A 15,746-nucleotide genomic window follows, 5' to 3' on the forward strand; every position below is an offset into this window, starting at 1 on the left:
CTCAAAATCCCACCTGCCCTTTGACCTGTGTTATAACCTGTCTGAATGGGTTGATTAAAAAGTCACCATAGTCCCAGAAGGCTGTCCTTAAAGAGAGAGAGAGAGACGACTGGTGAATTTAACCTGAGGGTCACCGTGTCTCGGGCAAGGGATGAGGTTGAGAAGCGAGGGCCTCAGGCAGTGTGGGAGTTGAACCCACGCTGTTGGTGACGCTCTGCATCACAAGCCAGGCCTAACGGATCCCCTTGATTAAAAATATATGCCGAAGGAGGGCTTATTTTAACCTGGCTGAACATGCATGCAAGACAACTTCCATGCAGACCAGAATCTCAACAGGGCCCCAGCAATTAACTTAGGATGGACTGGCAAGATGAAAATATTGAGGATGATCCTGAGTCACAAACAGCAGCTGTAAAATTACAGAGCAAAATGCCAAGAGGGATTCTGCTGCACCTACACATGTTTGAGAAACTAGGGCTTTGAGGAGTATAATTCCGTGGACAGAACCAGGTGAACTGCCGTGAACTTTCCTATTTTATCGACACATTTGTTGAATGGCTCTTGTGGAGTCATTCCATTGAGGAATTGCAAAACACTGCAGGGCAGTTATAAAGGGGGAACCAAGACTAAACCACTTAATGTTTTCCTTCTCTGTTTCTAGGTTGTTTTTGCCCACCAGAAATTATCCCAGGAACAGCTAATCAGCCAGCTCTTTCAGGCAATCCCTGTCCGTGCTTATCAGGCTTTATCATGTCCAATAACTTCCCAAGTCTGTACCAGAACAGTGCAGACATGTACTGGTTCTTCAACATGGCTCAGATGTCTAACGCCACTCGACGATACACAGGTAAATGGGAACTCCATTCCTGAACGTGAAAGGATCTACTTTGAACTGCTGCATCATTCGCTGATCAGAAGAGCACAGAACCAGCATCTACCATTTCCTCTGGCACCTTGTTTCATACGTGCACCACCCCCTGTGAAAAAGTTGCCCCTCAGGTCCCTTTTAAATCTTTCTCCTCTCACCTTAAACCTATGCCCTTTAGTTTTGAACTCCCCTACCCTCGGAAAAAGACCTTGGCTACTCACCTTATCCATGCCCCCATGATTTTATAAACCTCCTTGGCTATTGCAGGGGAAAGAGTCCCAGCCTATCCAGATTGTCCTTAAACTCAAACCCTCCAGTCTCGGTAACATCCTTGTAAATCTTTGTTACACCCTTTCCAGTGTAATTACACCCTTCCTATAGCAGGGCGACCAGAATTGTACACAGTACTCCAGAAGTGACCTTACCAATGTTCCAACTACTGTACTCAATGCTCTGACCGATGAAGGCAAGCATGCCAAACACCTCCTTCATCACCCTATCTACCTGTAACAACACTATTAAGCAATTATTTACCTTCACCCCGAGGTGTCTCTGTTCGGCAACAGTCCTCAGGGCCTTGCCATTAACTGTGTAAGTCCTGCTCAGGTTTGTCTCACCAAAATGCAACACCTCGCATTTATCTGCACCAAACCTCACCTGCCATTCCTCAGCAAATCGAGATCCTCTTGCACTCTTAGATAACCCTAAAGTAGACTCTTGGGAGCCACTGTGTGAGTTGTTTCACTGTCTGGCCTGGAGTTGTCAATTTTGCTTGGATGCTATTCTGGGAGCTTTGATCTTGTGAATTTCTGCCCACATCCCCCCTATCATGGGTCCACTTAAAACATCGATTTCCATGGTAGTCAATGATTATTGGCAACAGAAACTCCCAAAAGCTTCCACAATCCAGAAACTATTCTACACTATGTGAGTTTTTCACCCATTCCAGGATACTTGCAACAGAGTTACATCTGGAAACACTACTACCTTCCTGCTTGCCATCGGTCAGCCTGAACATAAATGAAAGAAGGAAGCTCCCCTCATAGTTCGTCTTGATTTACTCTCAGGAGCGTTCAGGGAATTAACTTTTAAACCCAAGATCATCTGGGAGTTTTGTCCATCCAGACGTAGCCCCAACAGGAATGAAAGTTGAGCAGATTGGGAATGGGAGCTTAGCCTAACACAGCCTGTTCTCCATGGCTGGGTTAATACCATAGCATTGATGCTCATAGCGGTATTTCTGCCAACTCTGGATTGCCCAATTCATAGGGAAAACGGACTTAAACTCCTGTCAGTGGAGCCAGGTAGTGAACTCGACAACGGAGTAAATGTTTCCTATTGTTTAAACCTCTATTACTGGTTGTGAGAGATAAGGAGATTTTATAAAATTTAAATCATCTCCCAACACCACGTCACCACTCTACAGAAGATACGGACTTGCAAACACCTCCATTTGTATATGTTGCACATTGTAATCTGAGGATGTCCCAAACAGTTCTGTAACCAGAGTGCAATTACTGTTGTAAGGTAGGAAATGCAAAATTCTAATGAGTTCTTAATAATTAACTTAGAATAAACAGTAAAGAAGAAAAGAATGAGAAAGTAGGAAGTCACAAGTTAGTAAAGCAGCAAACAATTTGAACACAGCAAAATCCCACAACAGCACTGAGATAAATTTCTAGATAATCTGCTTTTAGTGATATTTGTTAATGGATAAATGTTGCCCAGAATGCCACGAGGCATCTCCCTGCACTTTTCCATTCACCCAAGGGTAGACAAACCTCAGTTTAACTTGCTTCAGAATTTCAACATACCTCCTCTTGACTCCAGTTCCAAAGCAAGCAGTTGCTTCTTAATGCCCTCATTATGAACAGTCCAACACTGCCCAGGGACACCACTGTCAAAACCAGATGATATGGCCATTACTCTTATCACTGTATGCACTGTACTCCCTGTACATCCATGACAGTGTTACCAAATTCCGAACGAGCGCCATCTACAAGTTTGCTGACAACACCACTGGATTAGGATGGATATCTAACAACATTGAGTCAAAGTACAGAAGGAAGATAGAGGGCTTGGTGATGTGGCTCATTGAAAACAGCCTTTCTCTCAACATTGGCAAAACTAAAGAACTGAGCATTGACTTCAGAAAGAAAGGAGGAGAACACGCCCCCATCTACATCAATGGAACTGAGGTTGAGAGAGTGGAGAGCGTCGTGTTCCCCAGAGTGACGATAACCAACAACATGTCCTGGACTTATCACATAGATGGACAGTCAAGAAGGCACAACAATGCCTCTTCTTCCTCAGGCAGCTCAGGAAATTTGGCATGTCCATAAAGTCCTTCACCGACTTCTACAGATGCACCAATGAAAGCATACTGTCCGGGTGCATAATGGCCTGGTATAGTAACTGCTCTGCCCAGGACCGTAAGAAACTACAGAAGGTAGTGTGCACAGCCCAGACCATCACAGAAGCCAACCTTCCATCCATGGACTCCATTTACATGGCTCGCTGCTGCGGAAAGGCTGCCAACATCATCAAAGACTCATGCACCCTGGTAATGACCTCCTACAATTTCTTCCATCAGGCAGAAGCCTGAACACACGCACCAGCAAGTTCAGGAACAGCTTCTTCCTAATCGTTATCAGAATGGTGAATGGACTCTCTAGCTTCAGATAATGCTGATCTTGCTAACATTGATCTTGCCCAGCACACACCCTGTGCAATGTAACTTGCATGCTTCTGTCTAAGTCTTTTTGATCTGTACATCCTTGCTTGCTATGATCTGCCTGTACTGCTCATAAACAAAGCTTTTCACCGTACTTCAATACACGTGACAATAAATCAACCAATCAATCACAGGACCTCCAGTGCACAAATTGGCCTCCACCTTTGCCTAGATTACAACTCTTCAAATTTACCTTTGGTGAAGTTCTGTGGCCAGCCTGAGAATGTAAGAGGTCCTCATTACAGAGTAACGTGCAAAAAGACCGAGAAAGACACCTGGTTCCCATGGGGTGTCACTGTCAGCCACCGCAACTAAGCATTACAACTCCCATGGATACCAGTCACCAGTTACCAGGCAATCATCAGGAAGAGACAAAACACAGCTTCAAATCAATCCCCAGGATTGGGATGCAAAGAATTCTGTGGAGTTCCTGACCAATTCCTGTAGGTGATCAACAACTGTTGAAATGTTTGAAGTACAGCAGACCTTGTACATGCAACAAGGCCTCACATAAAGCAATCTGATAATGACCAGATAATCTGTTTATTCTTGATGTTATAGAATCATAGAGTTTTACAGTACAGAAGAAGGCTATTCGACCTATCGTGTGTGTTCCAGCTCCCAAAAGAATTGCCTAGCTAGTCCCACTCATCAGCCCTATCTCCGTGGCCCTCTGAATCTCACTTTCAAATATATATCCAGCTCTCTTTTGAAACCTCCTATGGAATCCACCTCCACCACTTTCCCAGGCAGTGCATTCCAAATCCTAACCAAGCTCTGAGTAAAGAATTTTTTTCCTCCTCTCACTTCTATCTCTCTCGCTGAAATTGTGACCCTCAGTTACTGACACACCAACTAGTGGAAACAGAATATCCTTCTTTATCCTGACAAAATTGCCCACGATTTGAATACCTCAATAAGGTCACCTCTTCATCTTCTCTGCTCCAAGGAGAACAAGCCCAACCTCTCTAATCTTTATCTAAAATCTCTCATTCCTGGTATCATTCTAGTAAATCTTCTTTGAAGTCTCTCCAGGGCTATAACATCCTTCCTTAAATAAGGTGCCCAGAACTGAACACAATACTCCAAAAGTGGTCTGACCAATGATTTGTAGTGGTGTAGCATCACTTCCTTGCTTTTATACTTGATGCCTCTATTTATCAACACAAGGATCCTATAAATCTTCTTAACAACTGTTTCAACTTGCCTGGCCACCTTCAGAGAATCATTTATGTGAACCCAGAGGTCCATCTGCTCCTGTACTCCCCTCAAAGTTGTACCATTGAGCCTGTAGTCTGTGTTTCTTCTACCAAAGTGAATGACCATTGAGCCTGGAGTCTGTGTTTCTTCTACCAAAGTGCATGACCATTGAGCCTGGAGTCTGTGTTTCTTCTACCAAAGTGCATGACCTCACATTCCTCTGCATTGAAATTCCATTTGCTGGGTGCCTGCCCATTAGGCCCATTTGTCAGCACTCCTCTGAAGTTGCTCAGTGTCATCCACACAGTTCACTGTTCTCCCTAGCATAGTATCAACTGCAGATTTAAAGGTTTTACCCTCCATACCCATCTTCAAATCATTTATATCAATCAGAAAAAGCAAGGGTCCCAACACCAATCCCTGGGGATTGCCACTTTCAACTCGTCTCAGCTGTTTGAGGAATAATTATAGCCAAGACACCATGGAGATCTACTCTTTGAAGTCGTGTGTGGGACATCTTACATCAACAGATCTCATACTTTCTCATGTGGCTCAGTATCTGTTTTCTTTTTATTGTTTCTATAAATATCAGTTGTTGTTGTTGAGTCTCCATCTGGATTATGTGCTTATATCTGAAATCATAGAAACTACAAGCAGGAGTAGGCCATTCAGCCCTCTGAGCCTGCTCCACCACTCAGTACAATCATGGCTGATTATCCGACTCTGCACTTTGTTCCCACTTGTATTTTAGACTCATAGATTCCTGTAGCCTGAACTACATCAAATTCCTTCTTGAAAACATTCCCTGTTTTGGCTTTGACCGCCTGATGTGACACAGAATTCCACAAGCTGATAACACTGGGTGAAGAAATCCATTACCTTCTGACTCAGAGTCACAACAGCTGCCTTCAGTAACATGAGGGGACCACGAGTGTGCACAGTACCTTTATTTATGTTTGAAGCAATGGCTAACATGAGCACTGTACAGCACCCATATTGTTATTCCACACAGGAATCCGATTCTGGGTGCAGTCACTGTCTGTGGAGTCTCAGGAGGATTACATCTCCTTTGGATGTGGAACAGATCCCGAGCGACAGAAACAGTTCACACTGACCGAGAAACACTTGAACATCACGACCTTTGACCTCTCCAACTGCACAGACTCTTGGGTCCATTTCCACTCTGGCCCAAACGTGCCAAACACAAAGTTCAAAATTTACTATGAAATGGGTGAGTTTTGTTCAATTCTTTTGATTTATTGTCAAGCAATTCTTTACTCATGACCCCAACCTCTAGATCTCTCCAATTCTCTCTCTCATCAAAGACCAACTGAGAATTAGGGCTTCACATTGCAATATTATTAAAGAAGCCATTTCAAATTGATTAGCTTGTGTTGACATGATATATCCCGTACAAAGACCACTCAGGTAAATATCTTCAAGCAGAATGTTGAGTGAAGAGAAGTAGGGACAGACCCAGAACGCTTAAAGATAAGCTATATACATTGCTGGCTAACAGGAAGTGGAGCGTTCGTGTAAATGGGTCTTTTTCAGGTTAGCAAGACATAATGAGTGCTCTGCCTCAAGGATTGATCCTAGGACCTGAACTGTTCACAATCTATAAAAATGACTTGGATGAACCGCCAGAAGGTATTGTTATCAAATTTGCTGATGAGTTGCGAACAGGACTTAAGGAAGTTAGGAAAAGATATTAGTAGGTGACTGGGTAAAGATGTGGCAAGTAGGACATAATATGAGAAAATGTGAAATTGTCCATTTTGGCAGGAAGAATAAAAGAAGAAGCATATTATCCAAATGGTGAAAGATTTCAGAGCATGAATCACAAAAACACTTTATGCAGGTCTGGCAAGTAATTAGGAAAGCTAATAGAATGTCATCATTTATCATAGAACACCCACAGTGTGGAAACAAACCATATAACCCATTCAGTCTACACCAACCCTCTGAAGAGTATCCCACCCGCCCCACCTCCCTTACCCTATCCCTGTATTTCTGCATTTCCCATGGCTAACCCATCTAGCCTGCACATCCTGGACACTATGCGGCAATTTAGCATGGCCAATCCATCTTTGGACTGTGGGAGGAAACCGGAGCACCCGGAGGAAACCCATGCACACAGGGGGAGAATGTGCAAACTCTGCACAGACAGTCACCCGAGGGTGGAATCAGTCCTGGGTCCCTGACGCTGTGAGATCTGAAAGGGTACTGGAATCTGAGTCCTTAAATTTTTTAAGGCAGACGTGGATAGATTCTCACTGAGCAAGGAGTGGAATGCTTATCGGAGGTAAGCAGAAATGCAAATTTGAGACTACAGCCCGATCTGCCATGATCTCTTTGAGGGGCTGAATGGCCAACTCCTGCTCCTGATTGGTGTGTTCAGATGTACCAGGGACGAGAGAGCAGGGGGCAGAGTAGATGAGCAGAGGCAGATATTTTTTAACACTCAGCAAAAACTTATACTGGTTGAAAAGGAGGACTCAATGAAATGAATGAACCACTAGCGGTCAACAAAGGTGGTCAAGGGGAGTATCCAATCAAAAATTAAGGCATACAAAGTGGTGAAAAGCAGTAGTAGGCCAGTGGATTGGAATTTTTTTAGGAGCCAGCAATAGATGATTAACAAGTTCATAAAGAGGAAAAAACTTGATTATTAAAGTAACTTGGCAAAATACATAAAAACAAACAACAAGACATTAAACAGGTGTATATATATAGACAGTAGCTAAAATAAGTGTGGGACCCTCGGAGGTTACAACCGGGGAATTAATAATTAGGTACAGGACAATGACAGATTATTTAAACCAATATTTTGCAAAGGTCTTCACAGTAGAGGTCACTATAAAAATCTCAAAGATAATTGATAAGCAAGATCTAATTGTCTAACTCAGGGTCTGGCCATTCCCTGACTCGCCCCTTCACTGTGTGAACACATTAATATCGCTGTGTGCCCTTGATTTTGCAGTGCCACGTCTGTGCCAGAGCCTGAGTTGTGATGTCAATGCAGTTTGTCACACAGACAGCTCCAGGTCCCTGGTATGTAGCTGCAAACCAGGCTGGAGGAGATCAGGTCCCAGGTGTTACGGTAAGGCACTCCCACCACATGCATTTCTCTCCACTGAAGCCAGTTTTTATACTGTCCCAGTTTGTGTTTGGAGCCTGATGAGGCTGCAGCTGAACCCTGGAGTTTGCATAAAGCCTGGATCGTTGTATGTGAGCTTGGCTCAGTCGGTAGCTCATTGAGATCTGTGTCAGGAGGTCAAGGGTTCAAGTCCAGTTGAAAAATTGAATACTTAATATTAATAAGCTCCTGAAATAACTAGACAGAGGCTGGGTTCTGTCACCAAGCCACCTTTTATTTATCAGTGCACAGTACACTAGCTGTGAGCAGCCTGCTCAGGGTCAGTCCCTTACTGAGAACATTCCAATCTCCTGGTTATATTGGTCAGCCAGAGCTTTCCTGATTGGCCCAGGTTAACAAATCCAATTGAGAACCTTGTAGTCAACAAGATCCATCTGGTTCCAATCACTAAAGCTCCCTTCCCTTGAGAGCAGCCGTGTGGTCCAACAGGACTATGGCCATTTCGCTTTTACATCCAGTTTTTTCAATACTCTCTAAGAAAGCAGGAGATGCTTGAGTGTATATAAGAGAGTTCAGGACACGTGAAGGCATAAAGTAGGACGCAGAGTCTGATCAGTTGCACTGCAGTTACTCAATGCAGTGTACCTGCAATCTTGTGTCCCTTTATATGCCCTAATTGTTCAACATTAAAGAAAAACGTTATATTTCATGAACCAACAATTCAGATCGCTAATGCTGATATGGTTCCTACCAATTTTAATTTTAATGTCTGAGAACTTCAGCAAGGAGATGTTGTTAATTCCAAAAACACTCTGTTCTCTTGTGATGCTATAAATATTTACCAGTTCCTGTGGTTGTACATTAATTGCTTATGGCCAATGCCTGTTCTAGCTGTACACACTCTTGCTTTGCAGTAAGTTCTGAATATTAAGAAGCTGTCTACCTCTCCACTTCTTCCCCAGAGCTCAGGAACATAGTGCAAGCTGTAACAGCCAATGTCACAGGGCCCAATGTCACATTGAGATGGACGGTCATCTCAATACCAGGAACTGAGATTCTCAACTACCAAATTAATACAAACTGCACAAACCACACCAACGAGGTCATCCAGCTGCAAACATACCAGCCTGGAAACACCACCAGTTTACTTTTAACCGGTAAGTATTTCAGATCTCACTGAGACTTCTGTGTCCTCAGACACTGCTTAGTGTTTTGAAGACCACAATAACCTGGCCTATAAAACCTGAAGTTTTATGATACTATTTTTTAAGATGGAATTTCCCTGGCTTTGCCTAGATTTTGCCTCTTTTTATCTTTTATCCTGTTCTAAAGACTCTTGCATTTATTAGAAGAGAGCAGCAAGTGGTCAGCGAAGTGGAATCAGGGATGGAGTTTGAGTTGGGAAGAAGTACAGACTTGAGGCATGGGACTTGAGCTTGAGCAAGGAAGTCCTAGGGATTGACTGTTAATGGCAGTCACTGAACTGATGCCCTCAGGAACCTTCTCATTAGTGATCCCTGTCAATAAGATTGCTGTAGTCACTTAACATTACAGTGAGCTCAGGTAGATCCTGCTCTAGAATCCCCTCAATAAGACAAAAATGAAATTAACTGAGACTCACACTGAGATCAGCTAACTCAGCGACACATATTTACATTTCAATCGAATCTTTAAGAATCACCAAGGCGATTCAGAGGAACATCAAGCAAAGTGACAGTAAGACATAAAAATCAATATAATGACAGGAGAATGACTATTTGTCAAAGAGTTCAGTTTTAAGTAGTATTTTAAAGGAGGGGAGCGAGGTGAACAGGTTTAGGCAGTTAATTCTAGTTCCAAGGCCTACACAACTGAATGCCTAGCACCATTGATGAATTAGTTCATTCAGGTATCACACGTTAAGCTGCTTACTAAGATAAGAGCCCGTGGTGTTAGAGCTAATGCATTAACATGCATAGAGGATTGGCTAACCAATAGCAGACAGGGAGATGGGATATAGGGGGTATTTTCTGGCTGGTGACCTGTAACTAGTGGAGTACCACAGGGATCAATGTTGGGCCACAGGGTATTTACAGTATATGTTAACAGCTTGGATGTGGGAATGTATTATCACCTGGTTTATAGATGACACATGACTAGTTGGGAAGGCAAGTGGTGAGGATGATATAAAGAATCTGCAGAGGGCTAAGTGAATGGGCAAAGAATTGGCAGATGGAATATCGTGTGGGAAAATGTGAAGTTACACATTTTGGAAGAATAGAGGAGCTGAATATTATTTGAATGGAGTAAGACCGCAAAAAAACACAGCACAGAAAAATTTGGGACTCATCGTCAATGAACACCAAAAAGCTAGCATCCAAATTCAGCAGGTAATAGGGAAGGTGAATGGAATATTGGCCTTCATTTCAAAAGGAGTGGAGTATAAAAGTCAGAAGATCTTACTAAAACTATATAAGACACTAGTCAGACCACACCTGGAATGCTGTGAAGAGTTTTGGTCCACTTACCTAAACAAAGTTATGCTGGGATTGGAGGCAGCCCAGAGAAGGTTCACTGGGCTTACCCTGGGTATGGTGGGATTTTCTTATGAGAAGTGGTTCAGTAGGTTAGGCCTGTACTCAATTAGAGTTTGGAAGAACGAGAGCAAACGTTATTGAAACATACAAGATTTTTGGTGGGCTTGACAGGGTAGATACTGAGGGTTGTTTCTGCTTTTGGGAAAGTCTAACACTAGAGAACATAATGTCAGAGTAAGGGGAGGCCCATTTAAGGATGACAAGGATTTTTTTCTGAACATTGTCAATCTGTAGAACTCTTTATTGTAAAGAGCTGTAGAGGCTTGGCCATTAAGTATATTCAAGGCTGAGATAGACAGATTTTTAATCAGAAAGAGAATCGAGGGTATGTGGAAAAGGCAGGGAAGTGGATTTAAGGACTACCCAATCAGTCATGATCTCATTGAATGTCAGAGCAGATGTAACAGAAGAAAATGACCTATTTCTGCTCTTACATCTACATCATTAGGAACAATTAAACCTGGACATATTTAAGAAGCCAGAATTAGAGGATCACAGCTGTTTAGAACATTGAGGGCTGGAGCAGAACACAGATATGTGAGATAAAGGCCAAGGAGGGATTAGAAACCCAGGGCGAGAATGTTAAAATAATGCTGTGCTGTCCAGCAAGCTGCTGTAGGTCATTGTGCACCAGTTGGATCAGTGAACAGGATTTTCTGTCTGTTTAGTTATTGATGATAGGGTTTGCAATGGATTCATGTTGAAGAGGGTGTAAACTGGCAAAGAGCAGGAATAGAATATTGGACATTCCCAAGTCTATGTGGCCCAACCCCACACTGAAGTAGATTACTTACTTCAATAGAAGAGAAACTCAGAGATTTGTGTGCGGAAATTATTTTTTATATGTCTTGTATGTAGTCTCGGTGACGAATGTGTCTGAAATTGCAGGTCTGGGTTCCCTGTCACTGTGTACCACTGTGATCCAGCTAAACACCTCCTCAGATGGCCTGGTGACCACTCAGCCCTTTACCTTCAAGACCTACTCTGGTGAGTTCTTTCCAATTCTTTTGTTACTTCTTTCACAAAATTCCATTCTAAGACAATTTTCACCAGTATCGAAATCACTGAAAGTTCATGAACAGGTATAAAAACAATCAAAAACAATGAAATGCATTCTGCCTTTTATCACAAAGACAGCTGGAATTCAGTCAAGAGAGGTGTATTTCAAGTATCTACTGCTTTAGTTAGACCACATCCAGGGCACTGGGTGCTGTGTTTAGTTTCAGGGCATCACATTTTAGGAATAACTCAACAGCCTTGGAAGAAGCAGATTCACTTGCATGATACCAGACTTTACAGGGCTAAATTATGATGCTTGATTGCATAAACGTGACTTGTGTATAGGAGATTGAGTACAGATAAAGAGCTGAGTATGAGATTGAGACATGATTAAATCTAGGGGATCGTAAACTTAAAATTAGATTTAGGCTGTTCAAGAGTGAAATTAGAAGATATTTCTCCCTTTGTACAGTAAGAAGATTGTGTGTATCTAGTGCTTTTTCAGGTTGAGATTTTCTTTTACATTGGGTGATATTAACAATTGGGGCAAAAGGAAGGTGAATAAAGTTAATGTACAGATCAGCCATGGTCTCATCAAATTGCTATTCAATTCACTAGATTGATTGGCTTATGCCCACTCCTTTGTGTGAGCTACTAAACTTCCCACTGTACAAAGTTTTTATGCACTCCATGTTCTGCCTTAGCTTCCCATGCCTTGGCAACACTGTCTCTCAAAAGGCCACCGCTGACAAGATCAGTTGTACCAGCTTAGCCTTGCATAAGCTGTGGCACTGAATGTTGGACAACACAGGCCTCTGCAAGTTAGTGAGAGTCTTGGTGTTCAGGGCAATTGCTGTCACACACTCCTGTACTGTGTGTCAGCAATGTATGGAAAGAAATTCCAGCAATTCCTCCTTCTCATTCTCCAGCTTAATAGGGAAGACCATAGAACAAATGCTTATGTCCTTCTTGAAACCAGTTCTACAGGCATTCGGGAAAAACTCCCATAAAACCAATTATGACAGAGTTCCCTTTCTGTCCAGATGACTATAAAACGTCTCCCCAGCTGATTCTGTTTCCTCAACACTCCCATTCCAGGGAGGGTCCTTGAAATGTAGCTGCATTAGCATTCAGGATTGGGAGGAGCTTGCTGTCAGTCATTCAAAATAGTGACCAGTCATCCATCAAACAGCATCATGAGTCCAAACATCTTATTGAAAAAACTGAAGGGGGTTGCACAGAGGGAAGGAGTAACCTGGATCCCACTACCTCTCAGGACGTCCTGTCCATGTGCTCAAATGGGTTGAAAAACAGCCTGTATAACCACAAGGAGATCGACAGCACTAACTTACTATCTTGAGTAGTCATCATGTTTGAATTGAGTTGAAGCGAATGACAATGGCGTTCTGAGTTGGCTGACCTCAACTCGAGGTGCTAAGAAGGTTCATAGAGTTTGGGAAAGGAAGTATTACTGACCTGAAGTTCCCCCACCTGTTCCCCTCTTTATTCAAAAGCCCCAACCTGTAGACTGACGAGAGGTGCAAGTTTGTTTCGATACCAGCCATAGGGTCAAACAGTTTGTCATCACTGACTGGATAAATTCTTCACATCATTGCATGGAAGGTACTGTGGTGGAATGGATAACCCACTTGTTAGGGAAGCAATTCCATGTCTATTCCACCAGTTTACATTGTTTTTGAGAGGTCAGGAGGGATCTATAATGGTGGATAATCCGATCCCACCAGATTAACAACCAGATACTGAAGGCATAAACTGACTCCATAAGAAGAGTAACTACTTGGGTTAGGTTTTGAAAAGAGATCAGCAGTGAGTTGGAGCTCTGTAGAAAGGGATGGCTGGAAAGGACTTCCAGGTAAATTTTCATTCTCTCCTGGCCTTTGAAGGTCGATGTAGAAAATAACAGTTTACTTTTCAGCCATGAGCACAGATTGTTTCCTTACAGTCAGAAATTGCTGAAGAAACTCAGCAGGTCAGGCAGCATCTGTGCTGAGAAAGCAGAGTTAACATTCTGGGTCCAGTGACCATTCTTTGGAACTGACCTCTTGAATTTTGCCAGTAATTGCTGATTATGTTTCTGATTTCCAGCATCCATAGTTCTCTGCTTTTGTTTTTGTTATCGCATAGCGATTTTTTTTTGGTACCTGTTACCAATGAAGTGTTTTACAAGATAGTTATGATAGTTATGTTTTACGATAGAAGCCTCTTTTAACTTGAGGCGAAACAGAATGCACTGGCTGTTGGGGTAACAGTGATCATACTAAACTTCTGCTGGGAAACAGGCCCATGTGATCAGACTATCATGGCGAAAGAAATCTACGCTGAAACCTATTGAACATCCAAGTGACAGAGTTTATGTTTTGGTGGAGACAAGGATGCTGTTGGAGATAGAAACATTGGGAGGAAAGAACAAAGGAGACATTACAGTGAAAAACAGGGGGAGGAAAGGAACTGTTTTTGATGTTAGCATCAAATAGGATGTTAGTTTCCTATTCAAAAAGAAGAAGACAGAATATTAGAGGACTTTTTGAGACTTAAGAGATAAGAATGATCATGGTGGGTCATGCTGGTGAACATCAGCTCTGGAAAAGACAGGGTGAGTGGAATCATTTTCAAAAGACACCAGAAGAGGACAAATTGAGCCTGAGCCTGCTGGAAAGCTGAAAGCGAATTGTGCCTTGATTTTATGTTGCTGCATATCTTCCAGAAGTGCTTCAAAAAGTTGTTGTGGAATATTTTTCAATTTTAGAAAATGGTCACGTGGAGGCACCTTTTCGTCAGTTTGGTATACTGTTTGCCTATCGAGTAATGTTTGATCTGTGTTGATTTTAGTTTGTTTGTTACAGTCAAAACTCCTTAAAGCATGAAACCTTGAGCTTTGGTAATTTCCAACAGTTCCTAGAAACTTCCCTTTGGAGATGGTAAGAAATATTGGCCTCTGTAGGATTCGAATCCGGAGGCCATAAAGTGGGTATCCGTTGTGTTTGATGTCTTTTTTGTAGTAATAATGCTTTTGTCTTTAGAAAAGAGTCCAGAAGCTCTGAGTTTGACCTCCATCTCCACCACCAGTGCTATGGTCTCCTGGGCCCCTCTTGCGGGTGTGAGAGTTCTGAGGGGCTGCAGTCTGCGATACTACAGCGTTGGGAGCCCCAGTACTGTCCAGATGGTCAACTTTACCTTAACCAGTTCGGAAGCAGTGATCACAGGTAAGAAGTTAGCCAGCCCTCATCTGTGTGGAAGGACTTAGGCATTTGGCTACCTGGTCCCAGTGATACCCTGGCTTCATCTTAAGTTGGACTCTTTTTCTTTTAAGGATTCCCTGTCATCCCAGAAGTGACCACCTTTTCTGCCAGGCACTCTTTCCCACTAAGTTGGGATTTTCTTCCGAGGTAGGAGGTGAAAATGTCTCAGTTTAAATCAACTGACACTGCTGCTAGCATTAAATCACTAAGGGCCAGCCTTTCCCTTGGGGGGCAGGCTCACTGTGGATTCTGTGGCAGGGTGATCTGGGATCACGCCCTCTGTGTAAAACTCAGCCCCAGGAAGTGCAGCAACCAATTTGCAAGTTCTCAAAAGTAGCAGATTGAAGGATTAAAATTGGCTGCGACCAACAAGAAGTACCCTGCTGCTCTTCTAAGGAGTGTTGTGACATTTTCCCGTGCAGTAATGTGTTGTTGGTTCAACTGGAGCTATCTTTCAGTTGAAACACTGCCAGGGCTGCCCTCCCCTCAGTGCTTCACCAGACTATTGTTCCAAATCCCCTGAAGTCAGATTTGAATCCACAACCTTTTGATTTAGTACCTGCAGTGTTACCACTAAACTGCAGCTAACTCTAAAATCATCCCTCAACCTCTGATAGTGAAAACTGCAGCTGGGACAAAGATTTATTTCTTGTTTGATCCCCAATCTGAGACCCAAGTCACATGAGTGAGTCTGAAAGTCTTACTAAATTGTGATGTTTCATCCATTATCCAAAGTAGATTTTGCAGGACTCTATCTACAAGTGGTGGTCATGTGTGAGGCCACACAGGAACAGTTTGTGTCAGTAAGTCTCTTGGTTACTATCTTACTTCCCCACAGGAAGAGTGCTCTCCAGCCATTTATTAATCAGCAGGACTGTAGCTCAACTCAGGTCTGGCCCTGAGAGGGACCTACATCCTACAATTCTGTTTCTATCATTCAACCCGAGTCTGTCTTTTTCCTTGACAACAAGGTGCAGGGCTGGATGAACACAGCAGGCCAAGCAGCATC

At 42.9% G+C, this 15,746-nt stretch overlaps 1 protein-coding gene across 1 annotated transcript in view; it reads left to right on the forward strand.

Annotated features, from left to right (window-relative positions):
* LOC109933519 overlaps positions 1-15,746 on the forward strand; it is a 58,169-nt gene that overhangs the window by 7,467 nt on the left and 34,956 nt on the right. Inside the window, exons 4-9 of the mRNA XM_048607809.1 lie at positions 662-847; positions 5,815-6,033; positions 7,786-7,905; positions 8,865-9,059; positions 11,367-11,465; positions 14,519-14,701. Coding sequence (XP_048463766.1) covers positions 662-847; positions 5,815-6,033; positions 7,786-7,905; positions 8,865-9,059; positions 11,367-11,465; positions 14,519-14,701 — 1,002 coding nt within the window. The remainder of the gene's footprint in view (positions 1-661; positions 848-5,814; positions 6,034-7,785; positions 7,906-8,864; positions 9,060-11,366; positions 11,466-14,518; positions 14,702-15,746) is intronic.

Source organism: Rhincodon typus, chromosome 18 (genome assembly GCF_021869965.1).
Source record: "Rhincodon typus isolate 14 chromosome 18, sRhiTyp1.1, whole genome shotgun sequence".
Classification (NCBI taxonomy): Eukaryota; Metazoa; Chordata; class Chondrichthyes; order Orectolobiformes; family Rhincodontidae; genus Rhincodon; species Rhincodon typus.